This window comes from Melozone crissalis, unplaced genomic scaffold (genome assembly GCF_028551555.1).
Source record: "Melozone crissalis strain CALT ecotype California unplaced genomic scaffold, PUWL_Pcris_2 ptg000129l_1, whole genome shotgun sequence".
Lineage (NCBI taxonomy): Eukaryota > Metazoa > Chordata > Aves > Passeriformes > Passerellidae > Melozone > Melozone crissalis.
In genome coordinates, this window is record NW_026535903.1 from 496,492 (window position 1) to 519,249 (window position 22,758).

At 67.2% G+C, this 22,758-nt stretch overlaps 1 protein-coding gene across 1 annotated transcript; it reads left to right on the forward strand.

Moving 5' to 3' along the window:
- The first annotated feature begins 915 nt into the window (after nucleotides 1-915).
- On the forward strand, nucleotides 916-20,044 carry AATK (apoptosis associated tyrosine kinase). Its single transcript, XM_054293061.1, has 14 exons — nucleotides 916-1,022; nucleotides 10,449-10,582; nucleotides 11,664-11,805; nucleotides 12,623-12,702; nucleotides 12,811-12,929; nucleotides 13,498-13,585; nucleotides 13,660-13,793; nucleotides 14,384-14,468; nucleotides 15,103-15,224; nucleotides 15,392-15,541; nucleotides 15,621-18,699; nucleotides 18,818-18,986; nucleotides 19,177-19,395; nucleotides 19,546-20,044. Exons 1-14 carry the CDS (start codon nucleotides 938-940, stop codon nucleotides 19,572-19,574), a joined length of 4,635 nt encoding a protein of 1,544 aa, XP_054149036.1. The 5' UTR covers nucleotides 916-937; the 3' UTR covers nucleotides 19,575-20,044.
- The last annotated feature ends 2,714 nt before the right edge of the window (nucleotides 20,045-22,758 follow it).

Consider the following 22,758-nt stretch of genomic DNA (forward strand, 5'->3'; position numbering starts at 1 on the left):
ATGGGACAGGATGGGACAGGATGGGACAGGATGGGACAGGACGGTCCTGCCATGGCCTGAAGGAAAGCCCAGCCTGGTTCCCAGTGGAACCCTAGTTCCCACTCCTACCACCCAGTGGGTTTGGTGACCAGTGGCACCCAGAGCTTTGCCAGGGCCCGGCTGGGAGCTGCCCAGGGGTGTGGGTGAAGCCGTGGGATGTTCCCTGCCCAGGAATTGGGGCTGTTGGTGTTTGGAGCACCCCGTGTTTGGGGGGCACGCTCCCACGTGCCGGGGCTGTAGTGCTGAGCACACGAGGCCGAGCCATGGCCCCACATGGGGCAGCCCCCAGCCCAGGGGGGACCCCAAACCAAGGAGCTGCCTGGGGCTGCTGGGGGGCTCTGCAGGGTGGGGCTGTGCTGGGCTGCAGGGGCAGGGATGGGGTGCAGGGGGTTGAGGGGCTGGCTGGGAGCAGAGCTGCCCATCCCGTCCCTGTTCCCCATCCCTGGTCGCGGGAAGCCGGCGGTGCCCGGGATGGGTCAGCGCCAGGGCAGTTCCTCACTTGAGGGGTGCCAGCCCCGTTCCCGGGGGATCCTGCGATCCTGTCTCTGCTCAGGGGGTCCCGCTCCCGCTCCCGGGGAGCCGCTGCCCCTCGGGGGTCCCGTCCCCGTCCGGGGGTCCCCCATCCCTCCCGGCGGGACCGCGCGGGGGCGGCGGCGGCTCATCCCGGGGGGGAGGACGCGGGTCCCGGTGCGGTCCCGGGGCTGCGGCTCCGCCACCTGCCGCCCCCGCCCGCCCGGTCCCGCCGCTCGGCGGCGGCGCGGCCCCTCCCCGGGGCACGGGGCGCGGGGCCGCGGGGCCGCCATGGAGGAGGAGCCGCCGCCGCCGCCGCCGCCGCCGCCGTGCCCAGCGCGGGGCCAGCGGCAGCCGGCGGCCGTGGGGCTCCCGCCGCCGCCGCGCCATGGGCCGCTTCCCCGCCGCCGCCGCTGCCATGGCGGCCGCCTTCCTCAGCCCCAGCCTCGCCTTCAGCTCCCACTTCGACCCCGGTAAGTGCCGCAGCCCCGGGGCGGCCGGACCCGCGCCCCGAGCCTCCCCCGGTGCTCCGCCGTGTGCCCGGCTCGGCCCCGCGCCGCTGCCCTCCCGGTGCACCGGGAACGGCATCCCCGCGCCGCGCTGCACCGCCAGCGGAGCATCCCCGCGCCCTCATCGCCGGGAATGTCACTGTGCGGGCTCTGACAGCCGGAGCCGAGCCGGTGTGGCCGTGTGACATCCGGGATGGCGGTGGGACACCCCGGTGTGGCGGTGGGACATCCTGGTGTGGCCATGTTACATCCCAATGTGGCGGGGGGACACCCCGGTGTGACAGTCGGACATCCCTGTGTGGCGGGGGGACACCTCTGTGTGGCCGTGTGACACCCTGGTGTGGCCGTGTGACATCCCGGTGTGGCGGGTGTCCCCCGGTGTGGCGGGTGTCCCCCGGTGTGGCGGTGCGGTGGGGTCGCTGCCGCAGCCGGGCGGCATTTTGTTCGGCGGGCTGGAGCGCGGAGGAATCCCGGGGCTGCGCTGCCTCTGAAGGCATCTCCGGGCTTGGAACGGAATAATAACAACAGGGAGGATGGTGATGGTGAGAGGGAGGAAGACGGAGCCGGGGCTGAGCCCCGCGGCGCCGGGAGCGGGGGCTGAGGGTCCCCGCGGGGCTCGGGGGGTGCCGGGGCTCGGGGGGCAGCGGCGTTTCGGGGCGCTGCCGTTATGTAAGCGCCGTGTTCCGGCCGCGGCGCAGCTGCAGGAAGATGCTGCAGCCGCGGAGCAGCGCGGGGCTGGCGACTGCGGTGCTGTTCGGGGCTGCGGCCGCCGCAGCCGCCCCTCGCCGCCGCCCCCGCCGCCGCCCCGTGTGCTCCCGGCGCGGGGCTGGCACCGCGCGGGCACCGGGACCCCGAGCGGGAGCGTCCGGCGGGCGCTCGGCTCCGGCCCTTTGTTCGCCCGCCCGGGACACCGCGGGTCGGTGCCGGGCGAGGGCGGCGGAGCGGTGCCCGTGCCGGGCGCGGTGCTGCCCGAGGCTCCGCTGTCGGTGCCGGCTCCCGCATCCCTCCCCGCCGCCTTCCCGCTCCCTCCTTCCTCCGCCGCTCCGCGCACGGTCGGGATCCGTGGGGGGATTTGGAAATGAGCCGCCCCAGGACTCCCCGAGCGGGGACTTTGTCCCCAGCCGCTCGTTATTTGCCTCTGAAATCTCATTATTTCCATCCAAACTGCGGCAGTGCCGGCACGGAGCCTTTTGCCGGGCTCTCCTCTCCTTCTGGAGATTTTGCTCTGGTTTTTGGTGCGGCCCCGCTCCACTCGAATCCTGCCGGTTTGGTTTCAAAAAGGTTTGGTTTCAAAAGCTCCATCCCTGTTTGCATCGCTGCTGTGCTGTGCTGCCGGGCCCAGGGCTCGGCGCTGCCGTGCAGCTGCCACCCACCCGCACCGCGAGAGGAATTAAAGGGGGAACAAACCACATTCTGCATTTCACGGCTTTGTGGATTTGCTCCATGTGGCAGCAGCTCCTGCCCGTGTGCCAGCCTGGCTCCCTGGGGGTGCCTCGTGCCAGCGAGGGGCTGGGGGCAGCAGTTTGTGGGGTGCCTTGGCACCTCAGCTGGGGCAGGACAGGAGAGGCCCGGGGGCTCTGGAGCTGCTGAGGGAGCATCTCCTTCCTCCTGGTCCTGCATTCCCTGGACATGCACGGTTGGAGGCTGGGCCATGGGTGGCCTGGTGGCACGGGACAGTGGCAGCAGTGTCACCTGGGGTGGAGGTGCCACAGGATGTGCCAGCGCGGCTGCTCCTGTGCCAGCCTCACCTGCTGGATTTGGCTTGTCCCAACATCTGTGTCAGGGATGTCAGCATCAGCTCTGCCAGGGATTCATTCCCTTCCAGACTCTGGGGGCTCTGGGGGCTCTGGGGGCTCTGGGGGCTCTGGGGGCTCTGGGGGCTCTGGGGGAGGGTCCCAGCCCTGCAGCCTTGTGGTTCCCATCTCTGTTCACCCATTCCCAGGCCAGGCCTGGAGATGCTCCTGCACGGAGCACTGGAGCCACCAGTGGGGCACAGCCCAGCCCTGCCTGCCCCAGCGTGTCCCCCACATCTCCCGGGCTTCCAGGGGGAATGGGTGCCCACTCCCTGCCCTGGGGAGTTGAGGAAAAGGGAGGGCAGGAGCTCCCCCCAGCCCTGTGGTTTTGGGTCCACCTGGCACCTGCTGCCATGCGGCGACACTCGGTGCCAGCAGCATGGTGAGTGTTGGTGCTCGTGTCCGGTGCCTCCGGCTGCTCCTGGCACAAGGATGGGAAAGGACCTGGGGGACCATGGTGGCAAAGGGGACACAGCAGGCAGAAGGACCCTGGCAACCCAAACCAGGGCCAGGCATGCTCTGGCACCCACCGGGCCATACAGGGGAAGGTGCTGTTGGGACTGGACACACCGAGGGGATTTGGGGCAGGGCAGCAGCAGCTTCTCGGCTGGGAGGTGGCAGTGGTGGCAGCACCGTGCCCAATGTCCTGTCTTGCCACATGCTTCCCACTGGGGGATGGCACTCCGGGCTGGAGGGCAGCAGGAGCTGGGCACACAGCCAGGAGGTGACTCCCAGTGCCCACAGGGATGCCGGGGGCAGGCGGAGTGGGGTGGCATGTGGCAAACCCCCTGTCCTGGCACAGGGAATGGCACCGGCACAGCACAACAGGGCAGCCAGGCCCCACCTGGCTCGGTGAGAGGACAGGGCCAGGATCCCGTTCCCTGCGGGTGCCACTTTGCTCCCCTTTCTCCCCTCCCTCCCTCCTGCCCCACGCACACGGGCGGGCTCTCTGGAACGCTGGCACCCATCGCTGTCAGGGCCAATTAGCAGAAATTAATACGCCGGGGTTGAAAGGGCCCCGGGGGCAGCGGGGCTGTGACTCACGGGCTCCCTGCCCGGCTGGCACTCCCAGCCCTGCCGGGACACCCTGTGCCAGGCCAGCCCGTGGCTCTGCCCTCCCTGGCACCATCCCCCCGGCCATGGCAGGGCTGCGGTGCCCCCGAGCCGAGCCCTGGCACCCCGGGGGCAGCAGCGCGTGTGGGGCAGCGGTGGCACTGCCAGCCTGGTGCCGGGGGGGGTTCACACCCATCCGGGCTCTGTGTTCAGTGCTCGGTGCCCGTAGCCAGGCAGCATCCTCGGTGTGACGTCACCTCCTCGCCATCCCACCGCTGGGCTGGAAAATCCCAGATTTGGGTCAGAGGGGCACTCGGGCTGCTCCGGTGCCATGGCTGAGCCTGCTCCCACCCTGTGCTGCTGCACCGATCCGGCAAGTGAACCGGGCCGGGGGCACTGCCAGGGTGGTGGCATGGAGGGATCCAGGGGTGGTGGCACGGAGGGATCCAGGGGTGGTGGCATGGAGGGATCCAGGGGTGGTGGCACTGTGGGATCCAGGGATGGTGGCACGGAGGGATCCAGGGGTGGTGGCACAGTAGCATGGTGAGATCCAGGGATGGCGGCATGGAGGGATCCAGGGATGGTGGCACGGAGGGATCCAGGGATGGTGGCACTGTGGGATCCAGGGATGGTGGCATGGAGGGATCCAGGGGTGGTGGCACTGTGGGATCCAGGGATGGTGGCACAGAGGGATCCAGGGATGGTGGCATAGTGGCATGGTGGGATGCAGGGATGGTGGCATAGTGGCATGGTGGGATCCAGGGGTGATGGGATGCAGGATAATGGCCCTGGCCATGCACTGCTGCCACTCCAGGGCTCCAGATGTTCTCCTGCCCCAGCAAGTGGCCCCTCAATCCCCAGTGGGAATTTGCTCCCAGAGGGACCCCACGGGGCCATGTCACAGGGCTGGAGGGTGACAGGGCTGGCCCGAGAGGAGCTGCTCAGTGCTGACTCAGCGTGCCCACTGGCAGGAAAATCAATGTCCTGGGGGCATTAATCTCCCTGAGAGCCCGGGAAGCACCATCAGAGCACGGCACAGCCATCTCAGGGCTGCCACTGCCATCGTTGGCATCGGCCAAGCTCCGAGGGCCGGCCCAGGCCCTGATGACCAGGGACACTGAGGGGACACGGAGCACGCTGGGATGCTCCAGAGCTGGCACCGGGCTCCTGGTGGAGCTCAGGACGGGCCAAGGGACAGTGAGTACGTGGGGATCGTGGGTTCGGGAGGGCTGAGCACTGGAGGAATGGGAATTTCCCAGGAGTTCCGGCAGAGCCGCTGTCCCACAGCCCAGACTGTTGGGGGGATCCTGTTCCCTACCCCTTCCCCTGTGCCAGCCGTGCCCACGTCCTCCCTGCAGCCCGGTGCCAGCAGCGGGGTTAGCGCCGTTTGTTTTAATTACTGGAGCGAAGGAAAATTCCAGTGTGGGCAAACGCTGCAAGTGGAACAGCTCTGCCCTGGCTGGCAGGGCACCCACCAGCTGCCAGGCTCCTGCCCCAGCTGTGCCAGGGTGTCCTGCTGCCCGGCCACCATAGCAGCCACCGTTTTCACCTTTCCAAAATAGCTCAGTGGTTGTCGGCTACCCACCCTCTGCCATCCCTGTGGGGAAGGAGGGATTTTCCACCGCCCTGCTCTGTGTGTTCCCGTGCCTGACGGTGATTTGGGCACCACGGACTGACCCGAGGGTGGACGTGGGGCAGGGAGGTGCCAGGCCCTGCCCAGCTCCGTGTCCTGAGCATCCTCGATGCCGAGCCCCGCTCAGGGTTGGGCAGTGGGGTCTGGGCCATGCTGGGGGGCAGAGCCAGACCCCGAGCCCGGGCTCCTTCCAGTGCCAGGGGACACCCTCACCCCGCGGCCTCCCCCTGCTCGGGCCGTGCTCGGGAGCCGGAGCTGCTCGTTTCATAACGAGCGTTTGGGATATAAATAGGGCGCCCCTCTCGCGCTGCCGCTCCCGCTGTTACGTAAAGGCCCCGGGCTCTGCGAGCCTCGGTGGGCCGGGGCCATGTGCCCGGTACTGCCCCCGGTACTGCCCCGGTACTGCCCTGGCACTGCCCTGGTACTACCCCGGTATTGCCCCGGTACTGCCCCGGTACTGCCCCTGGTACTGCCCCCGGTACTGCCCCGGTACTGCCCTGGCACTGCCCCGGTACTGCCCCGGTACTGCCCCGGTACTGCCCTGGTACTACCCCGGTATTGCCCCGGTACTGCCCCGGTACTGCCCCGGTACTGCCCCTGGTACTGCTCCTGGTACTGCCCCGGTACTGCCCTGGCACTGCCCCGGTACTGCCCTGGCACTGCCCTGGTACTACCCCGGTATTGCCCCGGTACTGCCCCGGTACTGCCCCTGGTACTGCCCCCGGTACTGCCCCGGTACTGCCCTGGCACTGCCCCGGTACTGCCCCGGTACTGCCCCGGCACTGCCCCTGGTACTGCCCCTGGCACGGGGATCCCGGGCTCCATGGTGTGGGATGGGCTGCACAGCGCTCACTGAGAACAAGCTCAGTTTAAATAATCAATTTGAGCTTGCTCTGCATGCCTTTTATAATACTCTTTTTTTATTTCAATATATTATTATAATACTAATAATTCTATAATCCGTATAGACTATATAATTATATATAGAAATACAATATATGTGTAATTCCATGTATAATTCTATATACAATTCCATACACAATTATAATATCCTATATAATAATAATAATATATTATTACTATATATTATTATTATAGACATTATTATTACCATATATTATTATTATAGTATTATTAGAATTACATTATAATAATTATATTATTATAATAATATTAGTATTATTTTCTGTGGAAGCAGAGGGAATTGTTGGCTCTGCATCAGGGCAGGCTTTGATGGAGGAACTTGATTTTTTGTCCCTAATCAGGCTGACACGCGTGGAGTGTGCGCAGCAACGCCAGAGCCCGGCCTGTCCCTAGCACAATCCTTGTTTTTATTTCGTTGCTTCAGGAAACGATGGATGATTTTCTGTTATTTTCCACCTATTTATTTTTTGCTGCTGTTTCAGGCCTAGATGGTAAAACCAGAATGAAAGGGCAGAATCAATCCTTTTGGTGAAATACGCCACGCTAAGAGATACAGAAGGAGAAGGGATTAGCCAGGCGTGCCTGGAATTCACAATTAACTGATCTATTAATCACCAGAGAGGCTGCTCCAGTGGCTCTGGCTCTTCCTGGTGGGAAAAGGTCTCCAGCAATGGGATGAAGGGTGCTGCTCCCTGCTCCTGCTTTTGGTGAGGGGATGCCTGGATCCTGCAGCAGCCCAGCGGAGCAGGCTCTGGGTACCACTGAGGGGTGCCAGGATCCCGAGGGATCCCAGGGGAGGATGCTGTGGGTGCCAGCTCCGTGCCAGGCTCCTGGCTGGCACCGTGGCTACTGCCAGCCCCGTGGCTGCTCCCATGGCAGGGGCTTCCAGGCTCAGGGGCACAGCTCAGGGTGGTTCCTGCGGGTGCCTCAGTTTCCCCCGGAGCTGCTCAGCCCCCAGGCCCAGCCCGTGCTCACACCCCAAAGGGCAGCGGGGATGTGCAGAGCGTGTCCTGTGGGCTGTGAAATTGCTTCCCTGGAAGCTGCCCATGGGCACGGGGATTAGTGAGTGATGCCAGGGAGAGTGGATGGGGCTGGGATGGGAGCGAGCAGCCCGTGGCCAGAGGGGCTGAGGGACGTGAGTGTTTGATCCTGCCCAAATCCCAATCCTGCCCCAGTCCTGCCCTGCTCCCTGCCTGAATCCCACCCCAATCCTGCCCGAGTCCTGCCCTGCTCCCTGTCCAAATCCTGCCCCAATCTTGCCCAAATCCTGCCCCAATCTTGCCTTGCTTCCTACCCATACCCTGCCCTTCTCCCTGCCCAAACCCAACCCTGCCCAGCAGGATCTGGCATCTTTCCAGCCTGGAATCCGCGGTGGGCAGCCAGAGGGAAGGGGGGATGTATGGCCCATGCTCCCAAGGCGCCAGAGCATCCATCCCTGGATGAGCCAGCGAGCCCTTCCAGGGCAGCTGGGAACCGCCAGTGGGGAAACTGAGGCACAGCGGTAGGTGCTGCAGCGGGGCCCCGGTGGGAGCGGGGTCGGGGGGTGCCGTGCCCGGAGTCCGGGGCAGTGCCGTGCCCGGCCCGGAGCCCCGAGCTGCCGCCGGCCCTGCGGGAGCCCCGGCTCGGCCCTTCCGCACACGTCAGCCCCGCTGGCCGGGCGGGCTCCGCCGGCAGGGCCGGGATCGCCGGGCGGCCGCAGCATCGCCCCCGGCCGCCGGAGGAGCGGGGCCCGGCCGGGCCGTGAGTCAGCAGCGGCGGCGGGAGGGACACCCCGGGCTCGGCCCGGCCCCGCTCGGAGCCGCGACCTGCGCTGGGTGGGCGATGCAACAGGCGGGGAACGGCGCGGGCGGGGCTGTGCCGGCCGCGGGTGCGCCGTGCCTTCCGTGGGGTGGGAGGGCGGCTGCTGCACCTCAACGCACCTCACTGCACCCTGCTGCACCCCGCTGTAGCTCACTGCATCCCAATGTACCCTGCTGCATCCCACTGCACCCCATTGTAGCTCACTGCATCCCAACGCACCCCGCTGAATCCCACTGCACCCTACTGCACCCCACTGCATCCCATTGTACCCCGCTGCACCCTGCTACATCCCACTGCATCCCATTACACCCTGCTGCACCCCATTGCATCCCACTGCACCCCACAGCACCTCACTGCATCCCATTGTACCCTGCTGCACCTCACTGCACCCCACTGCACCCCATTGCATCCCATTACATCCCGTTACACCCCACTGCACCTCACGGCATCCAGCATCCCCCCCTTTCCCTGTGTCCCTTCTGCTCCCGTTTGCCAGGGCTGGGGGTGAGGCTGGGCAGGTGTCCCTGGAGCTGTGGCCTGTCTGCTGCCACCAGCCCCAGCAGCCCCCAGCAGCCCCCAGCAGCCCCAGCAGTCCCCAGCTGTCCCCAGCTGTCCCCTGCCGTGGGGCTGGCCCGGTGAGGGTGGGTGATCCCTGGCTCTGGGGTCGCTGGGTGAGGGGCTGTGAGTGACCCCGCAGTTCTGGGGGATGCACAGAGCACCCCTGTGGTGAGGAAGGCCAGGGCAGGGCATGGCTTTGGTGCCAGGGAACCTCACTCCTGCTGGCAGAGTGGGAGGCAGAGCCTGGCAATGGAGGGCGGGACGTGCTGGGGGCCCTGGTTTCTCTTGAGGGTCCTGGGGTACTTCAGGCTGCACTCACTGTGCCCCAGTGTCCCTGGTGTCCCTGCTGTCCTGGTGTCCCTCGTGTCCTGGTGCTCCCTGCACTCCAGCAGCTGCTGCTGCAGGCGCACCTGACCTGGATCTGGGATAATTTGCCATCTGAGATGATGCCACACTTCCCATCGCCGTTGCTGTGGGTACAGGGAGGGAGGGTGCCAGTGGGCCATGGCAGTGGTGGTGCCGCTGCCCGGTCTGGGCTGGTCACGGCTCCCAGGTCTCTGGCTGTGCAGGTGGGGAAACTGAGGCAGGCCCAGCTGGATCTCCCTGGCCTGTTGTGCTCTCTGGGAACCTCCAGTTCCCGAGCTCGGGCAGCCCAGCTGACGGTGCCCTCGGACGGGCTCCCGTCCCCGTGCTCTGCTCCCGTTGCCGTTCAAAGGCTCTTTTCAGTGAGTCATTTTCTCTCTCGCTGTCCCACTATCCAGGGAAAATGGTGACGTTGGCGGCACAAAGTGTGTTCACCATGGAAACCAGCTGGAAGGGGGGGCACGCCGCCCCCCGCTCCTCCCAGGTTCGGCTCTGCATCCCGAGCCTCAGAAGATGGCTCTGGAGCTCCTTCCCTGCTCCCTGGCATGGCTGGGCCGTGCCAAGGCCTGTGGGGCCATGCCGGGAGCCAGGGTGCCCTGTGCCCACCCTGCGTGGCGCCGGGCAGTGCCTGGGGGCAGCGGGTGCTGCTGGTGCCCATGAGGGCAGCAGATCCTTCCCCAGCCCTGGTGCCCTTCAGGCGCCAGTCTCAAGGACACAGGGGAGCCCGAGCTGGAGCTGTGGAGCAGGGCAGCGTGGCCAGGGCACAGGGACAGGGACACTCCGTGGGCCACATGCTGGAGCCACGTGTGTGCCACGAGCATCCCCGGCAGGGGCTTGGTGACCAGGGAGGGAGCATGGCACCAGCGGGGTCTGTGCCAGGCTCCTGGCTGGGCACAGGGCACTGTCCCAGCCGGGTACCACGGGGCTCTGGGGGTCTCTGCTGGCAGTGCCACGACCTTCCGGCTGCTCCCACCACAAGGGCGCCGGTTGTTTGGGCAGGCTCCGGACAGAATAGTAATGTGGCAGCTGCAGCTGGCAGCGGGGCCTGCTGGGGATGGGCAGCTGTGACACGGCCACCTCCGCTGCTACCGTGTGCCCTGCCACCCCACGGGACACCGCACAGCTGGAGTGGGGGGGCAGGTGCTGGGATTTGGGGTGTGCTGGTGCCCAGAGGGTGCAGTGCCCAGCCAGTGCAGCCGTGTCCCTTCCCCATGCCCTGTGACCCCTCCCTGGTACCCCAGCCCTGACCACCTCGTGTCCCCACAGACGGCACCCCCCTTAGTGAGCTCTCCTGGTCCTCCTCGCTGGCTGTTGTGGCCGTTTCCTTCTCGGGGCTCTTCACCTTCATCTTCCTCATGTTGGCCTGTCTGTGCTGCAAGAAGGGGGACATTGGCTTCAAGGTGAGCTGAGGGGCCGGGAGGGGTTCCAGGCCGGGGTGGGGGGCTCTAACCAGGGACCCAGCGAGGGATGGAGGTGTCTGGAGGCTCCTGGTGCAGAATTCTCCACGCCAGTGGATGTGTCCTGGCTCAGGAGAGCAGCGCTTGGAGGGAGGGGTTCAGCACACTGGGGTTGGATCCTGGATCCCAGCCCCACAGAGCGTGGGTCTGTGGGATTCAGCATCCTTGGGGTCACATACTGGATCCCAGCTTTACAGAGCGTGGGTCTGTGGGATTCAGCATCCTTGGGGTCACATCCTGGATCCCAGCTTTACAGAGCGTGGGTCTGTGGGATTCAGCATCCTTGGGGTCACACCCTGGATCCCAGCCCCACAGAGCGTGGGTCTGTGGGACTCAGCATCCTTGGGGTCACATCCTGGATCCCAGCTTTACAGAGCGTGGATCTGTGGGATTCAGGACCCTTGGGGTGGCACCCTGACCCATCCGTGCTCCCGGCCAGGCCACGCACGGTTAAGGGCCCGGTCCCACCCGCACGCCCCCGAGGGTGGGAGGCACCGTGACCTCACAGGCACAGAATGTGCCGAGAAAACGCTTTTTCCCTAATTGCTGGGATTTTTGTGGAGGCTTGAGGCGCCCGCGGCGGGAGGGGGTCAGGCCGGGGGGGACACGCCGGGTGTTGTGCACCGTCCCACACCGCCGGAGCACCTCGGCGTGCCGGGGGGGGACAGCGACCCCCCGGTGCCCCCGCACTCGTATTTATGTGCGAGCGGCCGCGCCGTGTGCCACGCGCATGGCCCGCGGTGGCGCATGGCACACGGCGCGGGGCTGGCAGCGCCATGAGGCACGGCCTGGCACGGAGAGATGCTCACCGTGTCCTACCTGCTGGCCCGGGCGGCCTTTGGGAGCCGGGGGCTGCCGGGGCGGCACAGACAGGTAACGGGACGGGCGGGGGGCAGGGCTGTGTGCAGGGAGGGGGGATTTAATGAGCCTGCCGGGGCAGAGGGGTGTGCGGGCACTAGAGCAGTGGGCAGCCCACGGGGCATTGTCTCTGCTCGGTGTGTCACCCCCCTGCACCCCGAACCAGGAGTTTGAGAACGCCGAGGGGGACGACTACGTGACAGAGCTGTCGGCGCAGGGCTCGCCTGCCCCCCAGCATGGCCCCGAGGTCTACGTGCTGCCCCTCACCAAGGTGTCCCTGCCCATGGCCAAGCAGCCGGGCCGCTCAGGTAAGGCAGGCCGGGGCAGGAGCCCTGTATGCCGTGGTTGGGGTCTCTCGTCACTGGGCACGGGTGACGTGGGGATGCTGGGTGTCCCCTGCGGTGGAGGGACAGCTCCAGCAGAGCCCTGGCAAGGGACAGGCAGCCGGGATCCCTGGGGAGCACTGCAGGTCCCCCTGTGCGAGGGTCCCTTGTCCCTCTGGTGTGTCCCAGCCCAGGGGAGCCGCACAGGGTGGGACAGGACACGGCCACCCTGAGCGGTGACATCCACGAGCCCTGGCCCATGTAAACAAGGCCCTGAGTGGGAGAGGAATGTGGGGGGCGCCTGGCTGTGCCCCCTCCCACCCCGTGTCACTCCCTGCCCAAAGAATGGCCGCAGAGGGGAGGGCAGGACGGACCAACAATGGCCCCATTGCTGCCTGCCCTTGGCACGGGCTCCCGAGGGGCCGGGCTGTGCCGGGGGGCTGGGAAGGGGCTAAATGCCAGCGCTGTGCGGGCTCAGCTCTGCACACCCTGCGGAGGAGAGGGGCAGGGAGCAGCTCTGCTGCCATCCCGCCCGGGCACACTGACAGCCCACATCCCCTGGTCGTGGGAGGATGCCTGGGGACGAGCATGCCTGGGATGCAGGATTCCCGGGGAGGGATGCTCCGGGGCATCCTGGGGTGGCACCGGGTGGCACGGTGAGGACAGCAGGGCCCGGCTGGGACTGGTGGGGAGCACAGGCAGGGGGCCAGGGGGATGTGGGGGCAGGGGGCCAGGGGGATGTGCAGGCAGGGGGATGTGCGGGCAGGGGGACACGCGGGCAGCTGGATGGGCTCTGTTACAGTGCAGCTCCTCAAGTCGGCGGACCTGGGGCGGCAGAGCCTGCTGTACCTGAAGGAGATCGGCCATGGCTGGTTCGGCAAGGTGAGCCCAGGGACCCCCGGACCCCCCACCCCAGTGGGACACGGGACCCCGGCTGTGCCAGGGGGGTCTGGGGTGTGGATGGAGGGATGAGCCTGTCCCTCACCCCAGGTGTTCCTGGGGGAGGTGAACTCGGGCATCAGCAGCACCCAGGTGGTGGTGAAGGAGCTGAAGGCGAGTGCCAGCGTGCAGGACCAGATGCAGTTCCTGGAAGAAGCGCAGCCCTACAGGTACCTCTGGGGTCACTCCACAGTGCTGGGAGCGGGGATGCTGTGGCACGGGGGCAGATCCACCCCGTGCCACCTTCAGCTGCCAGGCAGAGCCGTGGCTGCCCCTTGCTCCGTGGGGCCACAGCCATCCATGGGGCAGCAGTGAGGTCATGGGCAGAGCTCATGGGGCCAAGGGGGGGGGCACAGAGCTGCTCCTGCCCCAGCACAGCTGAACAAATGTCCCTTTGTGACACATCCCGGGCGCTGGGACGTGCTGGTACCCGCTCCCAGCAGCCCCTGTGGTGCAGGCAGGACGATGGCTCCTGGGGCACTGCTGCCATGCCCCTGGCACAGGAAGGGCGATGGGCACTGCTGCCATTCGCCTGGCACAGGAAGGGCGATGGGCACTGCTGCCATGCCCCTGGCACAGGAAGGGCAGTGGGCACTGCTGCCATGCCCCTGGCACAGGAAGGGCAGTGGGCACTGCTGCCATCCCCCTGGCACAGGAAGGGCGATGGGCACTGCTGCCATGCCCCTGGCACAGGAAGGGCAGTGGCGCACAAACCCCCCCGTTGCTGTGCCCACGCAGAGCCCTCCAGCACACCAACCTGCTGCAGTGCCTGGCCCAGTGCGCCGAGGTCACGCCGTACCTGCTGGTGATGGAGTTCTGCCCGCTGGTGAGTCCCTGTGCCCGCTGCCCGCGGTGCCCCCGGGTGCCAGGCACGGGGGGTGACAGTGGCACTGCCCGCAGGGTGACCTGAAGGGGTACCTGCGGAGCTGCCGGGGGGCCGAGGCCATGACCCCGGACCTGCTGACCCTGCAGAGGATGGCGTGTGAGGTGGCCTGCGGTGTGCTGCACCTGCACAGGAACAACTACATCCACAGGTACGCCGGGCTGCCTGCTGGGGAGCAGGGAGGGTCTGCACGGGGGTCCCAAGGTGCCAGCGCTCCTGCCCCACCGCTGCTCCTCCTGCCCAACAATATCCTGGTGCTGAGTGAGTTGCACACGGAGACTCCAGCATCAGTGATTTTGTTGAGGAGGGGGCGCGCTGCCGTCAGGGGCCACCGGAGCGTCCCCAGCCGAGCCTGGCTCTGCAGGTGGGTCCCCACGAGGGTGCTGGAGCTGTGGGAGGGGGACGCGGGGCTCCCAGCTGTGCTGGAGAGGGACTCCCTTCGGGCAGCCCAGCCTCGGTGGTCCTGTCTGTGCCCGCCCAGTGCCGGAGCAGCCGCCCGGCTGCCCGGCCCCGTGCCAGGGCTCACGTTGCCCGGGAACAGGCGCCTTCTGCTTGGCTCGGCGTGTGACGGATGGACGGACGGACAGCCGCGCAGGCATTCCTGCCGTGCACTGAGAGCCGCGTTAGGGCACGCCCGGAGCGGGCGGGACCGGCCCCGCCGCCGCTCGGCCGCCCCAGCCGGGTCCCGGTGGTGCCCGCCGAGCTCTCGGGGCCGGTGACAGCTCCGGCTTTGCTTGGCAGCGACCTGGCCCTGCGGAACTGCCTCCTGACCGCCGACCTCACCGTGAAGATCGGGGACTACGGGCTCTCGCACTGCAAGTACAAAGTAAGGCTGGTTGGAGGGAGGAGGGGGCTGGGGCTGGGATCCCCCCCTGTACCCACCCTGGCACAGACCCGATGAGCTTTACCCCCCCACCCCACACATCCCCTTGCCCAGCGGTGTCGGGGCACCCCTGTGTTTGCGGGGGGCAGGGGGGTTCAGATCACCCTGAGAGGGACCCTTAGTGCCACCCGGTGTGCCCTGGCACCCTCCCAGTGGGCTGGCCCAGACGTGCCCCTCTGCCAGGCACAGGACCCTGCAGGCAGCTGCAGGGTGGGGTTGTCCATTTGTGTCTCTGCCCTGCTCCAGTTTGCCCACAGCTCCTGCAGAGCTGGGATTGCCGAACTGGGGGTCTGGAGGGGCTCAGGTGGGGGAGCAGAGGGGGCGAGGAGGGGAGGCAACAGGGGACAGTAGGTGCCAGGAGCAGAGCAGGACAGGCTGGGGGCAGCGTGGGGGAACAAGGGGCACAAGGGGCAGTGTGGGGGAACAAGGGGCACGGGGGGCAGAGTGGGGGGACAAGGAGCACGGGGGGCAGCAGTGAAAGCTGGGGAGGCAGGGGAGGGAGGGGGTGGCAGCGTGGCCGGTCCCTGACGCCATGGATTGACGTTCTCTTCTCGTACTGACCCTGCACACTTGGCAGGACGACTACTTCGTGACGGCCGACCAGCTGTGGGTGCCGCTGCGCTGGATCGCGCCCGAGCTCATCGATGAGGTGCACGGCAACCTGCTCGTGGTGGACCAGACCAAGGCCAGCAACGTCTGGTGAGCGGCTCTGGGGGGCTCGGGGGGCTGCAGCCTCATCTCTGGGGTGCATGGGGGTGGTTTTGGGGCTCTGCAGCCTCACGGGGTGCGTCGGGGTGGTTTTGGGGCTGGCAGAGGGGGTGGGATGGGGCTCTCCCTGCAGCCCCAGCACGGTGCCATGCCCGCAGGTCGCTGGGCGTCACCATCTGGGAGCTGTTTGAGTTGGGCGGCCAGCCCTACGACCACTACTCCGACCGCCAAGTGCTGGCCTACGCCATCAAGGAGCAGCAGCTGAAGCTGCCCAAGCCCCAGCTGAAGCTGTCGCTGTCGGAGCGCTGGTGAGGAGCCCGAGGTGCCCCTTCCCCTGCCCCGCGGCACGGGCGGGGGCCGGGCTGACGCTGCCGCTCCCCACGGCAGGTACGAGGTGATGCAGTTCTGCTGGCTGCAGCCCGAGCAGCGCCCCACGGCCGAGGAGGTGCACCTGCTGCTGTCCTACCTGTGCGCCAAGGGCGCCACGGAGGCCGAGGAGGACTTCGAGAAGCGCTGGAATTCCATGAAGCCCAACGGCAGCGCCAGCGGCAGCCACCACGGCCCCGAGCTCTCGTCCTTCCCGCTGCTGGAGCAGTTCTCGGCCGACGGCTTCCCCTCGGACGGGGACGACATCCTCACCGTCATGGAGACCAGCCACGGCCTCAACTTCGAGTACAAGTGGGAGCACACCAAGACCGAGCACTTCCAGGCCCCGCTGGGGTCCCTGAGCCCCAGCAGCGCCGCCCGCTACCACGACCTCTATTACCCGGCCACCACGGCGGGGCTCAGCCTGGGGGTGTCCCCGTCCTGCTACGAGTGCAAGGCGTCGGGCTGCCCCGGGGTGCCGGCGCCCGGCGTGGTGCCCATCCTGGGCGCGCACAGCCCCTCTCTGGGCAGCGAGTACTACATCCGCATCGAGGGCCCCGGCGAGGGCAGCGCCGAGCTGGACTACGCCATGTGCACCTACAGCCCGGCGGGCGAGCGGGGCGGCCCGCGGGGCCCGGCCTGCTGGAGAGCGCAGGGCGGCCGCGGCGGCGGCGCCTACGACTCGGACTCGGGCAGCCCCACGGTGTCCCTGAGCATGGAGCCGCTGCTGGGCCACGCTCCCGCGGCCGAGGGCTCCTGGGAGTGCGCAGAGTACTACCCGTACCCGTGCCCCGGGCCGGAGCCGCGGGGATACGAGCCGTCCCCCAGCCGCGGGGCCGAGGGGTACCTGCTGGAGGAGGAGCCCCCCCAGCCGGGCGGCCAGGACTGGCCCGTGCCCGCCTTCCAGCCCGGTGCGTTTGCCGACCCGCTGGGCGTCTCGCCGTCGGGGAACTGCGCCTACAGCCCGCCGGGGTACGGGGGCACGGCGGGCCCGAGCGGGGCCCCTCCGGACTGCGTGGCGCTGGAGCTGGGCGAGGAGAGCCCCCCCAGCGCCCCCGAGGCGGCCGGTGCCAGCCCCTCGCCTCGGCGGCACCCGTGGGCCTCCAACAGCTCCTCCAACAACAACATCGGCGGCGGCAGCCCCCGCGAGCCCCCGGCCGGCGACAGCTGGTGCTACCGCCGCATGATCACCTTCCGCGGGCTCATGGCCAAGCCGCTGGGCACGGTGCCCCGCGGGCAGCCCCAGCTCGGGGGGTCCCCGCCGGGACGCGACTTCCTCCGCCCGCGGCAGGATCAGCCCCCCGCCATGGCCGGCGGCTCCTCCTCCCCGTGCCGCTCGCCCTCCCCGCGGCGGCAGGCCTGGCACGGCCGTGACTCATCACCCTGCGGCCCCGCGCAGCCCGGCACGCTGGCGGAGAGCCCCGCCGCGCCCTGGGGCCCCGCCGCGGCCCCGCCACCTGCGCCGGGGGCCCCGCGCGATGCCCGCCCTGAGGAGAGCCCGGCCGGGGGAAGCCCTGCCCGCAGCCCGCCGCCCCCCGCCGCCGCCGCCGCGGGCCCGGGCGAGGCCGCCCCCCCCCCGGCTGGCACGGCCGCCCCGAGCCCCGGCCCCCCCGGGCAGCCCGGCGCGGACGGCGCCCAGCCCGCAGCGGAGCCCGCCCCGGCGCCCGCCGAGGCCGTGGCCGAGAGCGGCGCCTGTGCCGCCGGCGACGCCGACCGGACGCCCGACAAGACCTTCTCGAGCAGCAGCTTCCCCAGCGCGGACGAGGGCAGCGACGAGGACACGGCCGAGCTGACCTCCGGCGTCTTCACCGACTTCTCCGGGGAGTACACGGAGCGGGCGGAGGCGGCCCCGGCGCTCAGGTCCCTGCAGAAGCAGGTGGGCACGCCGGACTCGCTGGAGTCGCTGGACATCCCCTCCACCGGCAGCTCCTGCGAGGTGCTCAGCCCCGGCGCCTTCGTGCCCGCCGGCCAGGCCCGCGCCCTCGACAGCGGCTACGACACCGAGAACAACGAGTCCCCCGAGTTCGTGCTCAAGGAGCCCCACGAGCCCCGAGAGCCCGAGGCCTTCGGCCAGCTGGGGAAGCCGCCCCCGGGGCTGCCGGGGGCCGAGGGCGAGGCTGCGGCCCCCGAGACGCGGCTGCCCAGCGGCCCGGGGCCCGAGGTGCCCGGCCTGGCCGAGAAGAGCCCGTACCGCGACTCTGCCTATTTCTCCGACTGCGACGCCGAGGCCGAGCGCGGCCACAAGGACGAGGGGGACAGCGATGGCTCCCGCACCCCGGAGGCGGAGGAGGGTCCCCGCTCCCCTTTGCAGGACACGGGGCGAGGAGAGGACCCGCTGCACCCGCCGGGGGCACCCGGCAGCCCCCCGGCCGCGCCTGGCGTCGCGGTGGCGGTGCCCACGCCGGCGGCCGTGGCTTTGGAGGGGGACTGGGTGGCCGCAGGGGCCGGGAGCTCCCCGGAGCAGGTGCCTGGCACCGAGCAGAGCCCCGCTGGCACGGGGCTGGTGCCGGGCAGCCCCCCGCGCCCCGACACAGACACCTGTCCCCCGGGCTCCGTGACCCCCAAGACTTTCCTCTTGACCCCGGTGCCTGTGAGCCCTGGGGAGCCATCAGCGGTTGGAGGGACCTGCGTGTCCGAGGGCGTCCCTGGACTTGGGGGGGCCACAGTGGGGGACAAACAGACTGTGACCCCCGCGCTGGGGCCTGGGGAGCGGGGGCTGCCCCTGGAGGGGCCCGGGGTGGGCGATGCGCCGGGGGGACCCAGCACGCTGCTCCCCGGGGCAGAATCACCGCCCGGTCTCTCCCCGGCCCCGGCTGCCCCCGAGCGCCGAGAGGAGCCAGAGGAGGAGGAGGAGGACACGGAAGACAGCGACGAGTCGGATGAGGAGCTGCGCTGCTACAACATCCAGGAGCAGAGCGAGGAGAGCGAGGAGGAGCCGGCGGCCGTGCCCATCGTGGTGGCCGAGAGCCAGAGCGGCCGGAACCTGCGCAGCCTCCTCAAGATGCCCAGCCTGCTGTCCGAGTCCTTCTGCGAGGACCTGGAGCGCAAGAAAAAGGCCGTCTCCTTCTACGACGATGTGACCATCTACCTCTTCGACCAGGTGGGTGCCCTGGGGACAGAGCCACGTGCTGGGCACGGCTCCGTGCCATTTTGGTGGTGGGAGCCATCCCCAGCCGAGCCCCCAGTGATGTTCCTCCCTGCTGTTTCCCCATCCTCAGGAAAGCCCCACGCGGGAGCTGGCTGAGCAGAGCTTCCCGGAGCCCACCCTGCCTTCGGGGCAGCCCCCCTCGCCTTCGGGGCAGCCCCCTGCCAGTGGCAGCCCCCCCAGCCCCACGGACAGGCTCGGGGCCTCCGACGACTCTTCGGACGGCAACGCCTCGGAAGAGAGTGAGAGACCAGGAGCTCATGGGGCTGGTGATGGTGGGGTGGTGAGAGGGCAGCAGTTACGGGATCATGGGGAGGCAGTTATAGGGTCATGGGGACAGCGGTTATGGGATGATGGAGGGACGTTTATGGGGCATGGGGTTAGAGGTTATGGGGCTCACGGTAGGCTCAGCCCCCTCACTTTGTGTCCCAGGCGGTGGCTTCGAGTGGGACGACGACTTCCCGCTGATGCCAGTGAAGCAGTCCCTGGTGGCCTCGCTGCCGGGGACGCCGGCGGAGCCCCCCGCGGCCGTGGTGCCGCCGCAGAAACAGGTGCTGCCCATCCAGTTCTCCCGGTTCACGGTGTCACCTGCCCCGGTGTCCCGGTTCTCCATCACCCACGTCTCCGACTCGGACATGGACTCCATAGGAGGTGAGTCCCCCTCGGGATGCTGCTCCGTGGGTACCCAGAGCAGCCGTGCCCCAGTGCCATCCACACTGTGAGCCCTGTCCCTGCACCCTGCAGGGCCGGATGTCCCACGGGGGTCCGGGACCCTCTCACGGCTCTCTCTGCTCGTTGCAGGCAGCAGCGAAGACGGTGACCGGGAGTGAGCCGGCCGGGACGCAGTCGGCATTGCCCTGGCACCGGGGCGGCGCGGGGGCCGCCCGTGGGCTCCCAGACCCCGCTGGGCGGTTCGGTTTTTAGGCAGATTTTGTCACAAGGAACTCGTTTGCTGCTTCGAGTGGGAGCGGGGCCGGCGCGGCCCCCGCGGGGCCTGGCGGTGGGTGACGGTGACGCCGAGCGCGCGCGCGGGCGGCTGTGAGCGTGCGTGTAAAATAGACACTTATATATATATATATATACATATATATATATAAATTATAGCGTTCCGAGGGTAGTGCCCTGACCTTGCTAACATTTGCCCAGTGTCCTCCCCAGTGAAGTTCCCCCTTGGCTTCTTGCCCACGTGTGCTCCCCGAGGCAGTTTGTCCCCCACACCCCTTCTCCCCCGGGCCGTCCCCTCCCTGTGCCCCGTGCTCAGTCTTGCACCTTGTGGCAGCTTGGCTGTCCCACGGCTGCCCCACGGCTGCCCCAGAGGCACCCCACGGCATTCCTGACCGAGGGCCGCTGGCTGCTGCCACTCTGGATGTCACTCCCCGTGCCAGGGGTGCCACCGGCTGCCCAGAGCGACCCCCATGATTTGGAGCTCCCCTCCCTTGGTTTGCGGGGATCAGTCCCAGCTGGGGACCCTGAGGACTGCTGGGACCCTTGCCCATTGTAGTGAGGAGCAACACCTGGAGGGCTGGTTGTGGAGGGAGTGTCCCCCACCGGGACCCGCCAACCCGGCTATTTTTGTATTTAAACAAAATTATTAAAAACCCCTAACCCCAACCCCACCCCAAAACCAAAACTTGCTGTTGACTGAACCCACATTGACGCGATTTTAAGTTATTGCTGCCAAAGAGACTTATTGGGGAGGGGGGGAGGGGGGCGCGCTCGTGGTTCTTTGTTCTGTTTCGGGTTTTTTGTTTGTTCGTTTCTTTCTTTGTTTTGGTTTTTTTTTTTTTTTTTATTCATTCGAGGCTTAGGATAATTGTGCAATTCCAGCTTCCGGAAGGAAATAGAAGTAAGCGGAGCTGAGCGAAACCTTGAATTCAGGGCTGGTTCCTTTTGGGGTCTATAGACCAAACCCTGAGGTGAGAAATGTCCCCCCGAGCCCCTGCCCCTGTCCTGGCTCCTGTGTAGGGGGATGAGGGCACACGGGTGTCCCCGTGCAGGGACACTGCACACGCAGCACCCATGTGGGATGGGGCTGGTGCCAGGGGCTCCATGCCACAGGGTGGTCCCACCCTGGGCTGGACACAGCTCTGGCACCCGCGGGATGTGCCCATCCCCAGCCTGGCACCGGTGCTGGCAGAGGTGTCCCATCCCCACCCACCCTTCTCCCACCGTCTCCCATGGCCAGCCCAGCTGTGTCCCAGCTGGAGTGCCCTCGGTGCTCAGGAGGCTCCTGTGGGGGTCAGGGGCTGTTCCCCAGCCCAGGACCCTGGGGGACCCCAATTCAGCCCCAGGGTGACCATGCCACCCCATACCCCCACTAAGCAATGAGTGCTCATTTAAGTGTTTTATTTAAGCCCCCACCTGGCCTGTCACCCCGTCACCCAAATTCTCCCAAGCTTTTTCCTCATCCTTTCCAGCAGGAGCCCACCCCCTTCCCTGACCAGGGTGCAGCACCCAGAGCTGCTCCCCACGCAGGACTGGGGTGCTCCTGGGATTCCCTTCCCTCAGCACCTACCCCTGAACCCCATTCCCTGCACCCCCCAGCCCTGGGGGGTTTGCCCAGCCCCTGGCACCCAGGGGTGCTGGCCCAGCCCCACCCCACACCCCGGGTTTGGTCTATGGCGCCGCAGGTCCAGGATGAGGACAGAGCTGTGGCTTGGGTAACTTTTTTAATAGAAAGGCTCTTCTTACATGGTCTATTTTCTCAATACGGGTCATAATTGCTGTATTTTTTATCAGTGCTGATTTCCATACAGCTCCTAGCATGTGTGTCAAATCTCATCGGGCCAATAATAAAGTTTTTAAAATATCTTAAGCCGTTTCCTGCCCCGATCATTGCCCAGCACCCAGGATGGAGCCAGCTCGGGCGGGTCCCAGCCGCGCTCCAGGGCCAGGCAGGAGCCTCTGGCCAGGGAAACGCTGCAGGAGGGAGGGCTGGGGGAGGCCGAATTGCTCATAAATTACGTTTTCTCATAAAAAATCATTTCAGGTTACGTCTTGCAGGTGCCACCGAGCCAGGAGGTGCAGCGAAGCCCCCGGGGGCTGGCTGGAGCCAGGGGGGCAGCTTGGGGGGCCCGGGGGACAGCCCCTGGCACGGGGGTGGAAGAGGACACCGCAGTGGGACCCCAGGCCTGTCCCCACCCCGGGCTGTGGCCACCAGCCCTCTCCCACCCACTGCCCCAGCCCTTTCCCTCACCCTGCCCCTGTGCCCCCCACCCATCTGCTCCAGCCCTGGGAGAGGAAGAGGAGGCACATCATGGAGCTGGGAGCCCTCGTGCAGAGCTGGAGCCTGGGCAGTCACGGGTGAAGCTGTTTTCCTGCAGTGGAGCCGGAAAATCCATCAGAGGGGACACGGGAGAGATGGATGAGCCACCACGTCCGACTGGGACCGAGCCCCCGGGCTGGGGATGCTCTGTGCCCTGCCCAGTGCCCAGCCAAGCGGGCACTGCCCGGGCTGTGGGCACCGGGACATGCTGCACCAGTGATCAGAAAGTGCAAAAGGAGAAATACAACGGAAAAAGCAAAAACTCTGTTGGGGTTCCAGCCCTCCCCCATGAGAGACACAGCTCCTGCCTGGAAACCTCTCCTCCCTGTCTGTGGAGCAAGGATGTGACCCTGGTCACTCAGGAGCTGCGGGAAGGGCTGTGGGAGCCACCTCGCTCGTGGGCACCCCCAGCAGTAAGCTCAGCAAGTGTGTGTGTATATATTGATATATATTTATCTCTATCTATCTCTCTCTCTCATGCAGCCCTAGGAATAGAGGAAGAGCAAAGAGCCAAGCAAGAGGTCCGGATGGGAGCTCCCGTCTGCAGGGAGAGCAGGGGCACCCCAAGGAGCTCCCGTCTGCAGGGAGAGCAGGGGCACCCCAAGGCTCGCTCCCACACTGCCCTGCCTCCACCAGTGGTTTTTTCCTAGCTTATATTTTACAGCAGTACCGTAAATCCCTGCAGCACCCCGAGCCCTGGCACGGCAGGAGCTCTGGGAGCGGAGCTGGCACCCCCTGCCCTGTCCCAG

Excerpts from the sequence above, each read along its gene's own strand:
- AATK (XM_054293061.1), top strand. The coding sequence starts at position 938 with ATGGGCCGCTTCCCCGCCGCCGCCGCTGCCATGGCGGCCGCCTTCCTC. Across the intron at positions 12,930-13,497 it reads GAAGAAGCGCAGCCCTACAG|AGCCCTCCAGCACACCAACC; the intron begins GTACCTCTGGGG and ends GTGCCCACGCAG. Across the intron at positions 18,987-19,176 it reads CGGCAACGCCTCGGAAGAGA|GCGGTGGCTTCGAGTGGGAC; the intron begins GTGAGAGACCAG and ends TTTGTGTCCCAG.